This window comes from Hylobates moloch, unplaced genomic scaffold, assembly GCF_009828535.3.
Source record: "Hylobates moloch isolate HMO894 unplaced genomic scaffold, HMol_V3 SCAFFOLD_24, whole genome shotgun sequence".
Classification (NCBI taxonomy): Eukaryota; Metazoa; Chordata; class Mammalia; order Primates; family Hylobatidae; genus Hylobates; species Hylobates moloch.
In genome coordinates this window covers 10,296,355-10,314,038 of record NW_026652299.1, presented here as the reverse complement: position 1 = coordinate 10,314,038, position 17,684 = coordinate 10,296,355, and the positions used below count along the sequence as shown (strand labels likewise).

At 38.0% G+C, this 17,684-nt stretch overlaps 1 protein-coding gene across 2 annotated transcripts in view; it reads right to left on the bottom strand.

Annotated features, from left to right (window-relative positions):
- LRP1B (LDL receptor related protein 1B) overlaps positions 1 to 17,684 on the bottom strand; it is a 1,938,417-nt gene that overhangs the window by 1,263,741 nt on the left and 656,992 nt on the right. For both annotated transcript variants that reach the window (XM_058434432.1, XM_032145942.2), the window contains exon 3: positions 13,448 to 13,585. In XM_058434432.1, the coding sequence (XP_058290415.1) occupies positions 13,448 to 13,585 (138 nt within the window). The remainder of the gene's footprint in view (positions 1 to 13,447; positions 13,586 to 17,684) is intronic.

Below are 17,684 nucleotides of genomic sequence, written 5' to 3'. Positions count from 1 at the left end.
TGGGTGATTTACTTTCACTAAAATATTAGTCACTAATGAAGAGTTTCTTGCATCTAAATTCAAATATGCATGTATGCCAAAAGTTTGGAAACATATGATATACGTGCATATGTCTCTGTATCTCCACAAGAGTGAAAAAGAAATAATTTGTTTGATTTGATTCTGAAAGGACTGACTACGGTGAGCTCAGAAGTAACCAGGCTCATAGCTGTTTCATTTTTCAGAATATTACTTGATGTATTGAAATATTCTGTCATTTTAGTTCATTTGTGCTGTTATAACAAAATACCAGAGGCTTGGTAGCTTAAACAAAGGCAGCTTGTTTCTCATAGTTCTAGAGGCTGGAAAGTCCAAGATGAAGGTGCCAGCAGATTCCATTTTCCATGAGGGCCCATTTTATGGCTTATGGAATAAGGTCTTCCAGCTGTGTCTTCATGTAGTAGAAGGGGCAAAAGACCTCTGTGATTCTATTTTATTTATTTATTTATTTTTTGAGACAGAGTCTCACTCTATCGCCCAGGTTACAGTGCAGCGGCATGATTTCGGCTCACTGCAACCCCTGCCTCCCAGGCTCAAGCAATTCTCATGCCTTAGCTTCCCAAGTAACTGGGATTATAGACATGCACCACCACACCTGGCTAATTTTTGTATTTTTAGTGGGGACGGGGCTTTGCCATGTTGGCCTGGCTGGTCTTGAACTCATGGCTTAAAGCGATCCAACCCCACCTTGGCCTCCCAAAGTGCTGGTATTACAGGCGTGAGCCTGTTTTATAAGGGCACTAATCCCATTTGTGAGGGCTCCACCTTCATGACCTAATCACTTCTCAAAAGAACCCACCTCCTCATAACATCACCTTGGTAATTAGATTTCAGCATTTGAATTTTGGGGTGATACACATTCAAACCACAGTAGATGGAACTAACACACATGTGATTCCATGGAATAGGGTTTACTATATAAGTGAAAAGAATGGATTATTTAAAAAGCCACAAAAATAGTTTTTTTTACGATTATGAAAATATTAGAAATTCAGAAATGAAAACACTGGCTGAAAATCTCTTGTGAGCTTTCTCTACAGAATTTGTAAGATTTACTAGAATTACAGATTAGGCTCAACAGATCTCAAGTCTTCTAAATATTTATGGTTAATTCTCATTGGAATGTCCCTTCTTATTCAATGTTTCACTTTCCAAGGTTTGACAGGCTGAGGTTTGAGTTAGCCATAGTCAACTGTCATCTGAAAATAGGTAAATATAGTACAATAAGGTATTTTGAGAGAGAGAAAGAGACCATATTTATGAAACAGTTATGACAGTAAATTGTTATTGTTCTATTTTATGATTATTGATGTTAATGTCTTACTGAGCCTAATTTATAAATTACACTTTATCATAGGTATGCATGTATAGAAAAAACATAGTCTATACAGGATTGGGTACCATCCACAGTTTCAGGCCTCACAGGGGATCTTGTAATGTATCCCCCATGGGAATACATTATTGAAAATTTAAACTTTCTCTATTGAATGACTTCGAGAAATCTCTCTTTATTTCTTCCAGATTCCATCATGAAAGCTGAAATTTCTAAAGTTTTTTAACTTCTTGTTACTGGTGCAGATCTACTTCAAAGAGTTAAAATGAACAGTTCCCTTTCACATTCTTCACCAAATGAAAACACTCATTTTTCTCAAAGGGATAAGCTAAGATTATTGGTAAGATTGAGACATTGAATACTTCAAGCTAGTTCCATAGTTCAGCCTGTTGTTTACTCAGCACATTTTTTTCCTTTTCAATCAATTAATAAACCTGACAGGGAATATATAGTTAGTTGAAAAATGTCTTCAGTTGAAATTCTACAAGCCATCTTGCTGCTTTGAGAATGGGTCAGGAGGATGCTGAAGCATCATAATGTTATGCAGTTCTCTGAGTTGATATGTTAAGGCCCAGTAGTCAAAACTGGTGAAGGAAAACTCACGGTCACAGGGTTTAACGCTTGCTTTCTAGCTGACTTCCAGTGTGACTCTTGGGGATACCATTCAACTTCAGCTTCCTGCTTTAATTCCTTGCTTTTTAAATATCAAGCTGCTGTGTCAAAAACCAAATAATGAATCATATGGGATTTGGCCTCACATTTGAGGTTGAGTAGAGATCTGAGTGACAGTTTGTTATAATTCATACTTTTGAGTAATATTAGAACAGTGATATATTTTTCAAAGTTAAAGGACAAGAGGACAAAATTTAGGCATGTTATAACAAGGTAGTATGTTTGTGGCCTGCTAATGGTGAAATTATGGTTGCTTAAAATAGTACATATATCTTCCAAATTTCTAAATGTTATTTGAAAAGGATTTTGCTTAATATGGCTCCTCATGTTGTCGATTTTGACCTTCACTTACACAAACTACATCCAAGTGACACATTAAAGAACAACATGTAATGTGCATCCACTCTGGAGTCGGTCAATGTGAGGTAAGGATTACTGTTTATCTCCAAGTTTTTTAATTACAGTAATGCACATATATACTTTCTAAGAATAAACTATGTAACCTGCTACACATATGCGACAATTCTAGCTACTATATGCTTAATATTAAAACAATTTCATATAACACCCTTAAAATACTATTGAGAATATACCCTGGTATTTTTTTTTTTTTTACTCTCTTGCTTTTTATGGTCCTATGAATGCATTTTAGATAAGTCATACTGTATACCTATTCTAATGTAACTCCTCTTGGTCTATTCCTAAGTATTTTTTCAGATTCAGACTCCTCTCACTACACTCAAGGATGTATGCTTCAACCTTACCCAAGAACTTAGAGGTCTTGAACATACAATACTTTCTCCTGCACTTATGCCTCTGTGTATGTAGTTCCCTAATTTTGTAATGTTCTTCCTTTCCTCATTTGCCTACCCAGAGCTTAGAGGGAGATGCCTATCAACTATCAGCTCACTTGGGATATCTTCTTGCATCTTATCATGTAGAATTAGATGCTTCTCGTCTTATTCCTCTTTAATTTTTACCTACCTCAATTACTACATGTGAATTCCATGAAGGCAGAAAATTGGACTTTCTGAATCCCTGGTACTTACCCAAATATCTGGAATATTGTCAGTGCAAACAAAATTTTACTGAAGTTGATTAATCAACTGAATTTTGGAAAAGTCCTTACTGTATTTCTATGGGCACATTTAAAAAAGTCTTTTTGGCCTCATACTCATTATATTTTCTACATTCTTTGTTTTCCACTATCAAGATGAGAAAGATGAAGGAAATATCTAGATAAACACGGGCTACCAGGGCCTATAAATATTCATATAAATTAACACTATCAAGAATGGTACAACATTAACATGTCTCTTCAGTTGGGGAGAGATTACTTGTCCTAAGGAATTTGAGTTTTCTGGCTTTTTGTGATTTCACACAAAACTTCCATCTAAGAGGCTAATACATTTGAGAAATAGGTAGAAATAATAGGAGTTGTTTGCACCAAGGGGTAAATTTCCATATCAAAGCAATTGCTATTTCTTCTACTACTGATACCAGGTATACATACAGAATAAGTATTTTATTGGGGAGGGAGCAGTGGATACATGTTGTTGACTTGCACCTATTTAAAATTGGCTGTACACAGTGGCTCATGTCTGTAATCCTAGCACTTTGGGAGGCCAAAGCAGGTTGATCACCTGAGGTCGGGAGTTCGAGACCAGCCTGACGGTGAAACCCTGTCTCTACTAAAAATACAAAAATTAGCCACACGTGGTAGTAGACGCCTGTAATCCCAGCTATTTGGGAGGCTGAGGCAGGAGAATCACTCCAACCCTGGAGGTGGAGGTTGCAATGAGCTGAAATTGTACCAATGCACTCCAGCCTGGGTGACAAGAGCAAGACTCCATCTCAAAAAAAAAAAAAAAAAAAAATTCAAATCAAATCAAAATTAACTGAAAATAGAGTATATTGCAGCAACAAATGAAGATCCATAATGCACCAGGAATCTCACTGCAGAAAAGCTGTGATCAAAAATTATGGAAGTAATGTAACTTCATTTGAAACCACTACTATCTAAGAAGAGGGACAGATATAGAATCTGAAATGATGTTTTAATGAAGAATATCTCCTTTTAACATAGAGCCTTCTGTGATCATTTCTAAACTACTAGTAGGCAGTTTACACCATTTGTAAAAATTTACAAATTGTTTTTTGTTTCGATAGTTATTCTTAAAAAATAATTCTGTTTGGAGGAAGAGAACATGTACTTAATATAATATTAACATTCATCAAAGATGTAAATCGATTACAAAGGAATTAACTTCCAATCAACAATTAACTATTTTAGATTACCTTTTGAATTCTCAGCTACAACGTAAGGTCAAATTACTTAGTCATCCTTTCCCCAGAGGTATTTACTTAGATAGCTAGCTGCCCCTTCTGTCAACATATTCGAACATTTTTAAACTTGAATTCTAAGTCTCTTTAGCAGGTTTAATTTAGCAATTATACCTTATAAATCAGTGTTAAGAAGTCAAATGTCTGCGCAAAAGCATATTTCTAATTAAACAGAATTTATAAAACTAAGTCCCTGAAAAAATGAACAGGCATACATACATATGTGCAAATATGCATGTGTATATATGTTTATATATACACACATATATACATATATATTTAGAACAGTCTTCCACAGTCCTAATTTCATGTAGGTGTTATTTATCAATATAAACAATATTGGTATAAGCCTTTCAAAAGGATGAAACACCTATAGAAATTCTATTCTTTCTAGAAATTGTTGCTTTGCTTCTGGGAAGCATTAAGCTTGGCCCTGAAATCAGCTAGTGTTAAGGATCATAGCCTTTCACTAAACTAACTCAGTTACTTAAACTAATCTTTTTGAGAGGAAATCCTCACACCTGAGATAGGCTTGAGACTATCTGACCACCTTAGCACAGCTCAACACAGAGAAAATACAGCAGAATCTACTCTTAACTTGTAAGAGCTTTACTAATCAAAAGTGTTCTGAGCTCACAAACCCAGGTCTTCCTGGCTAATTCCACTTCTTTGTTTCTCAGCTGTAGGCTTATTGATGTTTCAAGTCACTTGAGCACAGGTTTCCCTCCTTGTGCTTAAAGCTCAGTGTTGATGACAGATACGCTTACTATAATATTGCAATTACATCTCTTCTCCATACCTTTGTTTTGGAATTCTGCATGCTGAAATTCCACTCTATAGTATGATTTTAAATTGGAAAAATATTGGCAATATTTTAATGAAATTTTTAAAATGAGGCTATGACAAGATTAATTGATAAAGTAAAATTAAAAACAACAAGAGCTCCAAATTCATTTTTCTTCTCCAGTAGCTTCACTAAATTCCTTCCTTCCTTTCTTCCTTCCTTCCTCCCTCCCTTCCTTTCCTCCCTCCCTTCCTTTCCTCCCTCCCTTCCTTTCCTCCTTCCCTTCCTCCTTCCCTTCCTTTCCTCCATACCTCTCTCTCCTCCCTTCCTCCCTTCTTCCCTTCCTTTTTCCACAGTAGTAGCTGGAATAGGATTTTTAACAAAACAACAGCACAGATAAATTTTTCCTTTCTGGAAGACCAAAAAAAAAAAAAAAAAAAAAAAAATGGAGTCCTGAAAAACCTCTAGGTTAATTTCTTTTTAGAAAATTTGGAATACATACAAGATTTAAACAATAAGTTTAAAGAATTATTAATTTTCTCATGGTGAATCATTACAGCAAATAAAGGCTACCATTTACCTTGGTCCATTTTGAGAATGACTCTAAGTTCTAAATCACCCCCAGGAGTTTTTTTTAGCGCTTTCTCATAAGAATTTAGTTTTATGGATAGAAATACAAAAGTAAAAAACCAGCTACATAAATTTTTAATTAACAGAAGTTGTCATCTAAATTAAATACATTAGAATTATTGACAATAGATTATGAGTGGATTAAGAAAAAATGCAATTGCATATGTTAGGAAAGTTATATTCCAACTAGAAAGTAAGGTAAAATAATCAAATGACATTTAAAAGTCTGAATATGCATTATTTTAAGGAGTTGGATGATATATAAGGGGATCTTTTTCTTTTTTAGTTTCCTGATCAAATATGCCAATTAATTATGTCATATACTAAGAATCATATAGGAAAATGTTCAGAATAGAAAAACAAAATATGAGAAAAGATGAGTATGTGTGTATGTATTTGTATGTTTTGGGGGTGAGCTTTTCATATGTCAGAGTTTTTTTCTCCAATCAGTTTTAGTAAAATCTTCACACATGCTATTCTCTTAGATTTAAAAGGACTTCAGAATGTTTGCTAGAAAACAATCACATAGATTGAATAGTCACTTTTGCTCGTGACATAAAAGGTAGAATTCCTCTTTTCATTGACCTCAGAACTTTCCATATTCTTTTAACAGGATAAGGGCAGATGCTGCCATAGAGACTGTCATTCCCACGGACATTTAAATATATTAGCACTTGGGGGCCAGGCGTGGTGGCTCACGCCTGTAATCCAAGCACTGTGGGAGGCAACGCAGGTGGATCACTTTATATCAGGAGTCTGAGACCAGCTTGGCCAACATGGTGAAACTCCTGCTATACTAAAAATACAAAAATTAGCTGGTGGCACAGGCCTGTAATCCAAGCTACTTGGGACGCTGAGGCAGGAGAATCATTTAAACCTGGGAGGGGGAAGTTGCCATAAGCTGAGATCATTCCACTGCACTCCAGCCTGGGCAACAGAGCAAGACTCTGTCTAAATAAATAAACAACTTACCGCTTGGCACTACAAATGTAATCTAACAGGGATGTGAATAAAAACAAGGCTTCTCTTGCTCATACCCACTTTAAATGTTAATAATACTGACAGGAGGCAGGGAAATCCTGGGTAGAAGAGGGCAGTTCCCCAGCAAAGGCCCCACCCTCAAGCCTGGAAACCCACGGCCCTAAATGGGAACAGACATGCCTGTTTTCACACCCAGATGTTGCCCTTTGGCCTGCCACACCTCCCTCTCCTGTACCCATATAAACCCCAAACCTCGGGCTCCACAAAGAGAAGAATAAAAATGCAGAAAAACAGCAGAGCAACAGAGTGGTGAGGCAGAGAAGGAGAGAAGCGACGGAGCATCTGAATGTCGAGAGAAGTTCGGTTGGGGACGGTCAGAGAGGAGATCAGCCGCAGGACAGCTGAACTCCAAGGGAAGATCATCTCCCCACACCATCCCCTTTCCAGCCTCTCATCCATTCCATTGAGAACCACCTCCATCCAACAATAAAATCTCCTTCATTTACCATCCTTCAATTTCCCTATGTGACCTGATTCTTCCTGGACACCACACAAGAACCTGGGTACTAAAAGGGCACTGAGCTGGTTAACACTTAAGCCATCTACAGATGGCAGAGCTAAAAGAACACTATAACATGCCAACTGGGGCTTTGGGAGTTGCAGACACCGAACCGTAGATGCTACCGTGGGGCCAGAGCCCAAAGGTGCTGGCCCCAGCTCCTGCACCTGCCTGTCTGCGTGCTCCCCTTCCTGGAAGGGGTTTGAGCCCATGGTGGCAGAAAAAATGAGCCACAATCCTGCCGCACATCCTGCGAGGGGAGTCAGGGAACTCTCCTGTTTCATTAACATAATAAATTATCTTAAGAATGTCAAATTTTAAAACAGCATTTTGATACATCTTAGTCCATCTTGTTTCTATTTGTCAAAGTTTTTCACTTCTTCCATCATTCTTTATACCGTTGTGTGCGTTTCTGTGGAAATTTTCTGGATTGAGAGGCCTTGCATTTTACAGAATGTATTTGCATTGCTCATGTGATTAGACAAGGTGATATTACCACCAATATGAAGTACTGTGTAGAAAGAGGTTAACTTTTCAAAAATATGTGATTTTGAAAGCTTTTATTGTAAAACTTTTATAAGCATATTTCTACATGCAAGTACCCCCATATAAAAAAATCCATTATTCTTTCTTCAGATGGAGTCCAATTATGGAGATGAAAATATCAGTGTTATAGAAAATCATTAATAATATATATCTCTTCATTATCTTGACTAGAAAAATATTGACTTTTCTAGGAAATATTCAGAAGGCAATTCAGTTGATACAAAAACATTCCCAGGACCAGAACATCACCTCCAAAATTTTAATTTTTTCCCTTATTAGTTTTATAAAGGATATATAAATATACCACCAAATATATTTTGGATCCTCTTCTGAAAAAAAGAAAACAGCTGGGCGCGGTGGCTCACGCCTGTAATTCCAGCACTTTGTGATGCTGAGGCGGGCGGATCACCTGAGGTCGGGAGTTCAAGACCAGCCTGACCAACATGGAGAAACTCCATTTCTACAAAAAGTACAAAATTAGCCCCGTGTGGTGGCGCATGCCTGTAATCCCAGCTACTTAGAAGGCTGAGGCAGGAGAATCGCTTGAACCTGGGAGGCAGATGCCATGGTGAGCCGAGATCGCGCCATTGCACTCCAGCCTGGGCAACAAGAGCGAAACTCTGTCTCAAAAAAAAAAAAAAGAAAAGAAAAGAAAACACATCCATTTTTTAATCATATCCTAGGCTTTAGGTATAATTACTTAAATTACAGTCTATGCTTAGAATGCAACAAAAAGGAAGCAATGTAAAAATAAGTGAGTTAGACAGAATTGTTCTGAAAAAAAAAAAAAAAAAGAATTTCAAAAAAGAAAGGTATCATTTGAATTAATCTGGTGTCTTGATTTGTTGTCTGTCTATAGTGGATATGAAAGTTCCTTACAGACTTGATGGAGCTGTTTCCTAATTAACTCTCCAGGAAACAACATTTCATCAGGTGTGACCACAAATTAGGCGGAAGGCTGAGGGTGAGAAAGTAGACTCGGTTCCTACCATGTACCTTTGCTTATAGCCAGTCACCTTTTCACATTTAAACACAAACTATATAAATGTTACAAACCTAATGTTGCCCGGAGATTTGGTTTTTGTCCATGTGGTAAGGAAACTCTACAAGACCAAGCAGGTAAACTCATTTCTGAGTTTATTTTCTCAATGCAGAAAGATTTTATTAAATCACTGATTCTAGGATGACTATATCTCTTTAGTCACCTTATTCTTACAATGCTATGTAGTGTGCAAGGCCAGAGAAGAAGGTGAAAAACCCTCCACTGAGGTTAAATAGCAAGTAGAAATCCAAATATATTTATCATATCTAAGTCTACCATAGGTCATAATGAATGGTTGCTTAGGTCTTTTAAAACACTTTATTTGGTTAAATGTAAAAATATTTAAAAGGCCCAATTGGTACAATCAACCTCCTACTGGAAACTAAACCTCCTACTGGCAAAAAAAAAAAAAAAAAAAGTGTCACATCTGATAAAAATGGAAAACTTGAAACACTTAAACAACTGAATTAGAACCGAAAAAGAAGAGTGGAGCATACACAACTACATACTCGAAATTTGTCTTGATCCAACATATATGTCAGTCTTTTCCAGGATCAAAATAAAATTAAAAGCATTTTATTTTTGTTCAAATACTTTGTTTTATTTGAATCCCCTGTTATGCTATTAACATATGCCCTCATATATTAGATCAAAAATCTAAACGTTATCAGAAAACTCAGATCCTTGTTACAGAAGTATGTTTATGATATTCAAATGTGTGTAATCACCTCTGATGAAATATTTGGAAAGGTGATGGTTTTGTTCTTTTAAAAGCTTAGTCATACATATCTATCTGAACATTCAAAAACGATATAACAAAAAGCCTGAATTATAACTGAGTTGAATAAAATTAGGATCTAGAAAATATAATTAATATCCAAAAAGAAAATTAAACTCTTTAATGCTTATCACTTAAAAATCCTTCCTTCCTTCTTTCCCTCCCTCCCTGGCTCCCTCCCTCTCTCTCTCTCATTCTCTCTTTCTTTCTTTGATGAAGTTTCACTCAGTCACCCAGGCTGGAGTGCAATGACATAATCTTGGCTCACTGCAACCTCTGCCTCCTGGGTTCAAGCAATTCTCCTGCCTCAGCCTCCCAAGTAGCTGGGAATACAGGCACCTGCCACCATGGCCGGCTAATTTTTTGTTTTTTTAATAGAGACAGGGTTTCACCATGTTGGCCATGCTGGTCTTGAACTCCTGACCTCGGGTGATCTGCCTGCCTGGGCCTCCCAAAGTGCTGGGATTACAGGAGTGAGCCACTGCACCCGGCCTACTTTCTTTTCATATCACTTTTTCGTATACAATTACACAAAAGATGTCACAAAGCCTTTACATACAAATAAAATCTGTTATTCATTATTATTACATATGTATTCATAGCTGCAACTAAGAATCTGCTGATTTTTTATGTAATTTTAATGCTAACAAAGGAAACTCAGGCCAAAGAAGGAAGCTTCTGAACATCTTTAAATTCCCAGTCAGAATTTATCCACAGAGTCAGAGTAACTGGACCTTCCTTTAGAAAGAGGGAAAAGACCTAGTGACCAGTTGATTTCCACAGCCTACCTGTAGTCTCTCAACACTCTTACATCTTCAGGTTATTGTTCGAAGATTTGTGCTTTTTCTAATATATATCTCCATTTATGGTCTTGAATCCAGCTTACTTCACCCCAGACCTGGAAAACTGTCAGCCAACAAGACCTGTCAGGCCCCCAGACAGGTTTTGTTTGGGCATGTTATTGACTATACAATGTTTTAAAAAATAGTATCTGACTTCGAGCACTTTAAACGTATACGTATATGGAGCTCCTCCTGAACAACTGGAATTTCTGGTCACCTGGGACCTCTTCCCCCATGACAGCAATTAGTTTGTGTGAAGCTACCCAGAAACCAGATATGTTATTGAGAGGTGACAGCGTGCTGGCAGTCCTCACAGCCCTCGCTTGCTCTCGGCGCCTCCTCTGCCTAGGCTCCCACTTTGGCGGCACTTGAGGAGCCCTTCAGCCCACCGCTGCACTGTGGGAGCCCCTTTCTGGGCTGGCCAAGGCGGGAGCCGGTTCCCTCAGCTTGCAGGGAGTGTGGAGGGAGAGGCACGAGGGGGAACTGGGGCTGTGCGCGGCGCTTGCCGGCCGGCTGGAGTTCCGGGTGGGCGTGGGCTTGGCGGGCCCCCCCACTCGGAGCAGCCCGCCGGCCCTGCCAGCCCCGGGCAATGAGCGGCTTAGCACCCGGACCAGCAGCTGCGGAGGGTGTACTGGGTCCCCCAGCAGTGTCCACCCACCGGCACTGCGCTCAATTTGTCACAGGGCCTTAGCTGCCTTCCCGCGGGGCAGGGCTCGGGACCCGCAGCCCGCCATGCCTGAGCCTCCCACCCCCTCCGTGGGCTCCTGTGCGGTCCAAGCCTCCCCGACGAGCGCCACCCCCTGCTCCACGGCGCCCAGTCCCATCGACCACCCAAGGGCTGAGGAGTGCGAGCGCACGGCGCAGGACTGGCAGGCAGCTCCACCTGCAGCCCCGGTGCAGGATTCACTGGGTGAAGTCAGCTGGGCTCCTGAGTCTGGTGGAGACGTGGAGAACCTTTATGTGTAGCTCAGGGATTGTAAATACACCAATCAGCACCCTGTGTCTAGCTCAGGGTCTGTGAATGCACCAATTGACACTCTGTATCTAGCTGCTCTGGTGGGGCTTTGGAGAACCTTTATGTCTAGCTCAAGGATTGTAAATACACCAATCAGCACTCTGTATCTAGCTCAAGGTTTGTAAACACACCAATCAGCACCCTGTGTCTAGCTCGAGGTTTGTGAGTGCACCAATCAACACTCTGTATCTAGCTGCTCTGGTGGGGCCTTGGAGAACCTTTATGTCTAGCTCAGGGATTGTAAATACACCAATCGGCACTCTGTATCTAGCTCAAGGTTTGTAAACACACCAATCAGCACCCTGTGTCTAGCTCCAGGTTTGCGAGTGCACCAATCGACACTCTGTATCTAGCTGCTCTGGTGGGGCCTTGGATAACCTTTGTGTGGATACTCTGTATCTAACTGATCTGATGGGGACGTGGAGAACCTTTATGTCTAGCTCAGGGATAGGAAATGCACCAATCAGCGCCCTGTCAAACCAGACCACTGGGCTCTACCAGTCAGCAGGACGTGGGTGGGGCCAGAAAAGAGAATAAAAGCAGGCTGCCCCAGCCAGCAGTGGCAACCTGCTCGGGTCCCCTTCCACAGTGTGGAAGCTTTGTTCTTTCTCTCTTTGCAATAAATCTTGCTACTGCTCACTCTTTGGGTCCACACTGCTTTTATGAGCTGTAACACTCACCGCGAAGGTCTGCAGCTTCACTCCTGAAGCCAGCGAGACCACGAGCCAACCGGCAGGAACGAACAACACCGGACGCACTGCCTTAAGAGCTGTAACACCCACCACGAAGGTCTGCAGCTTCACTCCTGAGCCAGCGAGACCACGAACCCACCAGAAGGAAGAAACTCCGAACACATCCAAACATCAGAAGGAACAAACTCCAGACGTGCCACCTTAAGAGCTGTAACACTCACCGCGAGGGTCCGCGGCTTCATTCTTGAAGTCAGTGAGACCAAGAACCCACTAATTCCGGACACATTATCTCCAGTTTCCCCTCCTTTCTTCTATTCTTTGTTGTCTTACTGACCCCCAAATGAAGGACAGGTTCTTACTGAAATATTAGCTTCAATATCCTTTGTGTTACACTCAGACTATGAGAATCTGAGTTGAAGACTTCTAGTACAGTTGTTTCTTTCCCAGCTCCATCTTGCAACCTGATTCACTTCATGATACCTTGATTCTGTTTCCAAATCTGGGTCCTTACCTGGATCCTTGACTGTTTTCTTCTGCTCTTATTTCTCTTCATCTCATGTTTCATTCTCCCCGCTCCACCCCCCACTAGAATGTGCCAGTAGCATTTAACTTTTTATTAATTTTTAGATTTTAATTATTATCCCTCATATCATTAATACCTAGGTAATATTTTACCATTATAGAATTTAGATGTTGATTTTTAAAAAGAAAATTACAAGAAAGTTAACGGTCTAATATCATGTAAAGATTATGAAGGAACAAATTTCCCATGGATACATCTTACTAAAATACTTGGTTGACGAAGCATTCCTTCAAATATTTTTGTTTAAGCAAAGGTTCACATAAACAAGCTCATAACACCATGTGATATCAATCTGCTGTGACAAAGACTTCCCATTTGTATTTTGCTCAAAAGTACTTTTTTTTATATGAAACCTGTAATTGTTTAAAAGCCCAACTTCAAAGTCTAAATTTGTGTGTGGGTGTGTGTTGTCTAATAGTGTTTTTTTGCTCAAACACAATACTTGCAGCTTTGAAATGCATATTAAATGTCTGGCAGTAAAAATCATGCTTTCTTAATAACTGATATGCTTATAGTTGAAAGAAAAGGCAGGTTATAGGTTTTCTTTGAACTTTCATTACTATGCAAAATTTAGTATTTCAGTTTCATTGTTCCACGAATGGACTCACCCTGACAATGTACTCCTTCGTCGTACCCATCTGGGCAGTCCAAGACACCATTGCACAGCTGGGATAAATGAACACATTTGTTGGTACCAAGGCAAGCAATGTGATTCAAGGGGCACTTGATTTCTACCTCCTCAGGACCTGCAAAGATGTAAAAAAGAACAGAATTATGTGTTAGCTTTTTTAAATGGTAAAACTGTTAAGCACAAGAAATTACTAGCATTGTTTTACAAAACAAAACTATAGAAAATACTGTAAGAGTGCTGCTCTTGTTCTCGGAGACATTGAAGTTAGCCTATGTGATTAAACACCTAATTTTTAAAGCTGCATGGGAAAGGAAATATGTATTTTTTCAAATAATGCATTAAAAACATAAATATTATTTTCAACCATTAAAATAGTATGGATTTAAAATCTGAGGGTTGATTGAGCCATCGCTTCATCTCATATCCCTAGATAAGCTGGGCAAGGTACTTAAACTCCTTGAATCTCAATTTCCTCAGCTGTGAACTACGGATAATGGTTCTTGGCAGATCTCTTGTTAGAATTACATCAGATAACATGAACAAAAATGTTTCAGTGGCATTTACGTGAAGTTATGTCAATCTAAAGGTTATATTTAGTCTGTTCTTTAAGAATATGAAGAACATTTAGTTATAAATGTATTTATGTATGACTTCTATTGTTTAAAAATCTTTTACTGAGCAACTACAATGGAATAAAATTTGCTAAAGAACAGGAAGTGAAAAAAGGGCATACTCATTGTGTTTACACACCAGTGATAACTACTTTGAATAATCACCCTTTGTGTTTTTAAGATAAGCTTAAATCAGAACATAGGTTCTTTTCTCAAAGTTTACTCATTCCAAATCTTTATCAAGCATCCAAATTGTATGTTATTTTACCTGAATTTCAGGCTGTCAATTCCCACATCCTATCTACACTTCTGCAAGCACTTTCCAAATCCCCATATGATTCTTAGTCTTATCTGGCTCTTCCAAATCTAAAATGTGGTAATTCCAATATGACTACCATCATGTATTAATCTGACATAGATTATTGCAACAGCCTTGATTCTATAGTCAGACACACTTAGGTTTTAATCAGAACTCTGCCAAATCCATGTGCCATTAATTGATTTAATCAAATAATTATTAGTTTTCTCATGTATAAAATGAAACTATCAAATGAGCCTACCTCGTAGGGTTGTTGTGAATGTCAACAGTTATTGACTACAAAGCACTGAGCACTGCAATGTAGGCTGAGTAGGAATTCAACATGCATTAGCTACATAAATATATGTAGTCTAGCAGAGTGCTTAACAGACTGTGGAGCCAGATTCCTGGGTCCAAATGCTGGCCCCACTATTCACAAGCTGAGTGGCTTGAGCAAGCTATATATCAAGTCTGTATTTCACAGGGTTGTGGTGAGGATTCTATCAAAAGCTCTCAGAATACTGTCTGGCAGACACTTAATAAATGTTTGGTGTTATCATAGTTAAGTAAACAATGTTCTAAGAAGGTAAGTTGCTTTTTGGTAAATACTTGTATCTCAAACTGTCTTTTCTGTTGTAAGCCCCTTTCCTCCTCCTGAAAAAAAAAGCTCAAAAATTTCATGTTTTACCTTCTCTACTTAGTTGAGGTAAAATAATAATAATAATTAAAAGGCCAATCTAAAATATTTTAGGATATGCAAAATTATGAGAATTGCGGAAGTTTGCAATGTGATAAAATTAGAAAACAAACAAAAGAGAACAAAAATATCATACAAGAAAAAAAAACTAGAGTTGCCAAAAGTTAAATATAATTTTGAAATACTTTATCAAATAGGAATTATAGGTGTAAATTATTTTGTTGGATGCTAAAGCAGCTTTCTCTCAACGTTTTGTGTTTTGGGGGATATAAACAAATTTTTATGCTGTAGCTTCACTAGGTGAATTGTTTAACAGATTTCTCTGTAAATTTCATGTGTATTTATATAATTACTACTGTACAAGGCTATTAAATGTCAAACACCTGTCACCCCAAATGCACAACTCATTTTCTGTAACATGCTTCTATAACTTAAGTATCAATATTTCTAAAAATATATCTTTTTTTCCAAATATATATATGTGCATATATATTAATAAAGTACAAATATACAAATTTGAATACAAATTACAGGAGTAAAAGTAAGTGAAAGAATTTTCACTGAGTGCCTCTAGCTATTTAATCTTATCTTTATAATATTAACATAAATTCATTTAAAAATGAATTTTAAAGACATATAAACTAATATTAAAAAGCTATAAACTTCTATGACCAACATCATAAAGTAGCTTTTTAAAATTACTTGGCTGATTCATAAAAATTTAAAAACATTCATCCTTGCATAAATTTCCAAGAAATGTTTAGGCCAGTTATATTTAGACCTTTCTATAAAAGTTCTAAAAGTTACCCACAGAGAAAACACTCCGTAAACCTCAGAGATTTTAGAAATATTATAGTTAGAAAACAAAAAATGACTCAGCAGTTCTCAGAAGCAGTGAGATTTGTTTAAAAGTGATTTATGTGTTGGCTCAAATGAAAGTATGATTTTTTACTGTTAAGATTGCCAGGTAACTGAGGAACATGATAGCAGGAGTGAAATACGCATCTCATGGCCAGAAGTCTCAGCTACTTATAAATTTTGAGAAAAGAGAAAAAAATGTGTTAATTTTGCAAAGGCAACATATAGAATTATTAGATTATTCATAGTGGTAAAGTTTAGGGACAAGAGAGAAATTAGTCTGGAAGAACTAAAGAGTTAGTTGGTTTCTTTACAGATTAGCCACTGTAGTCTTTATCATCTTTGATATACTCTTGTCTTGGTTGCCAGGACTACTGGGTAACTCATGAGACAGCTGGAACATAGCTGGATGAACTGTACCCTAACCAGTCCTTCTCAAATTTTCATATCAATACACATTAAGACAATCATAATATTTGCAAGGTACACTGGAGTAAATAGCAAATAATATTTTTAGAGGTGGCCCCAGGCCCTGGCAATTAGCCTCACAATTGAGGGAATAAATATTTCAGACCTCTTTGACCAGTGCTAGGATATTTCAGTTGGAAAACTGCTAAAAATCAGTATTTCGTTGTTCTTTCTGGAAAATGGGGAGACAAACAGGGCAGTTTGAGACATAGCAATGCCTGCCTCAAACAAAATTCTCTCAAAAGCCAGGCAATATGGATATTTCATGTAGTGTTGCTTTGAGGATTACTGTATCCTAATTCCCAACGATCATTTGTGCAGTGAAAATATTTGTATCCCATGAAACTCCTTACAGATTCTGTCCATCCTGTAAATGGACAGAAGAGCCACTCTGATTACTGCTTCTACCCGTCCACCAGGGTGAGAAGCTTGGGATAATGGGGGCTTCATGAATTCCTGAGAATATGGCAATGTTGCCTTAAATGCAATGATTAATCTCATGAAGACTTTCAGGCATTTGAACATTTCACAGCCAGAGATTATAAATGAGGCACAAAAAGGAGCATGGTTGAGGCTGTCTGGTAAACCTGGCATTACCTCTGTAGTGAGTGAATCAGGAGGAGTTGGGAGCGACCTGGGACAGGGGCGAGGTGATCAGGTAGTGTAGGACAAATTTCAAAGTTGTACAAAGACACTAAACATTTTTAGCAAGTATGGTAGTCCTTGTGAGAATGTCACCTCACCTTTCAGCAATGTGCACATTCAGAAAACATTGCCAGTCCTTTAAATCTAAATGTAGGTGACCTAAGCAAGATAGCAACATTGAAAATGTAATAACTTGAAAAGAAAAACTCCATCATTGGGTGACCTAAATTATATCAACACATGAGGCTAGTATTTATACTTTTAAATTATGTATAAGCCTTGACCAATTAGCTGAAATAGGTTTCATTTCTTACACTAAATCTTATTTTACAAATAATGCTTCCAGGATAATGCAAGGATAATGGGATTCATCTGTATACTTCTGAATGTTTAAATTATTTTTAAGTATAGAGTAAATATCTTACTGTGTACATTAATAGGGGATAATAAAGGACATACGTTTCATCGAATATCTCTTCTGATTAAAGAAAATTGAGATAACGTGTTTTGTGGAGAGGGAAATTTTTCTTCTACTCTCATGGCAGACACAGACAAATAACTGCACTTATCACAACATCATCATATCTTAGCAGAAACAGCATGACTGCTCCTTCCCCACAGCTAACCTCTCTATCTT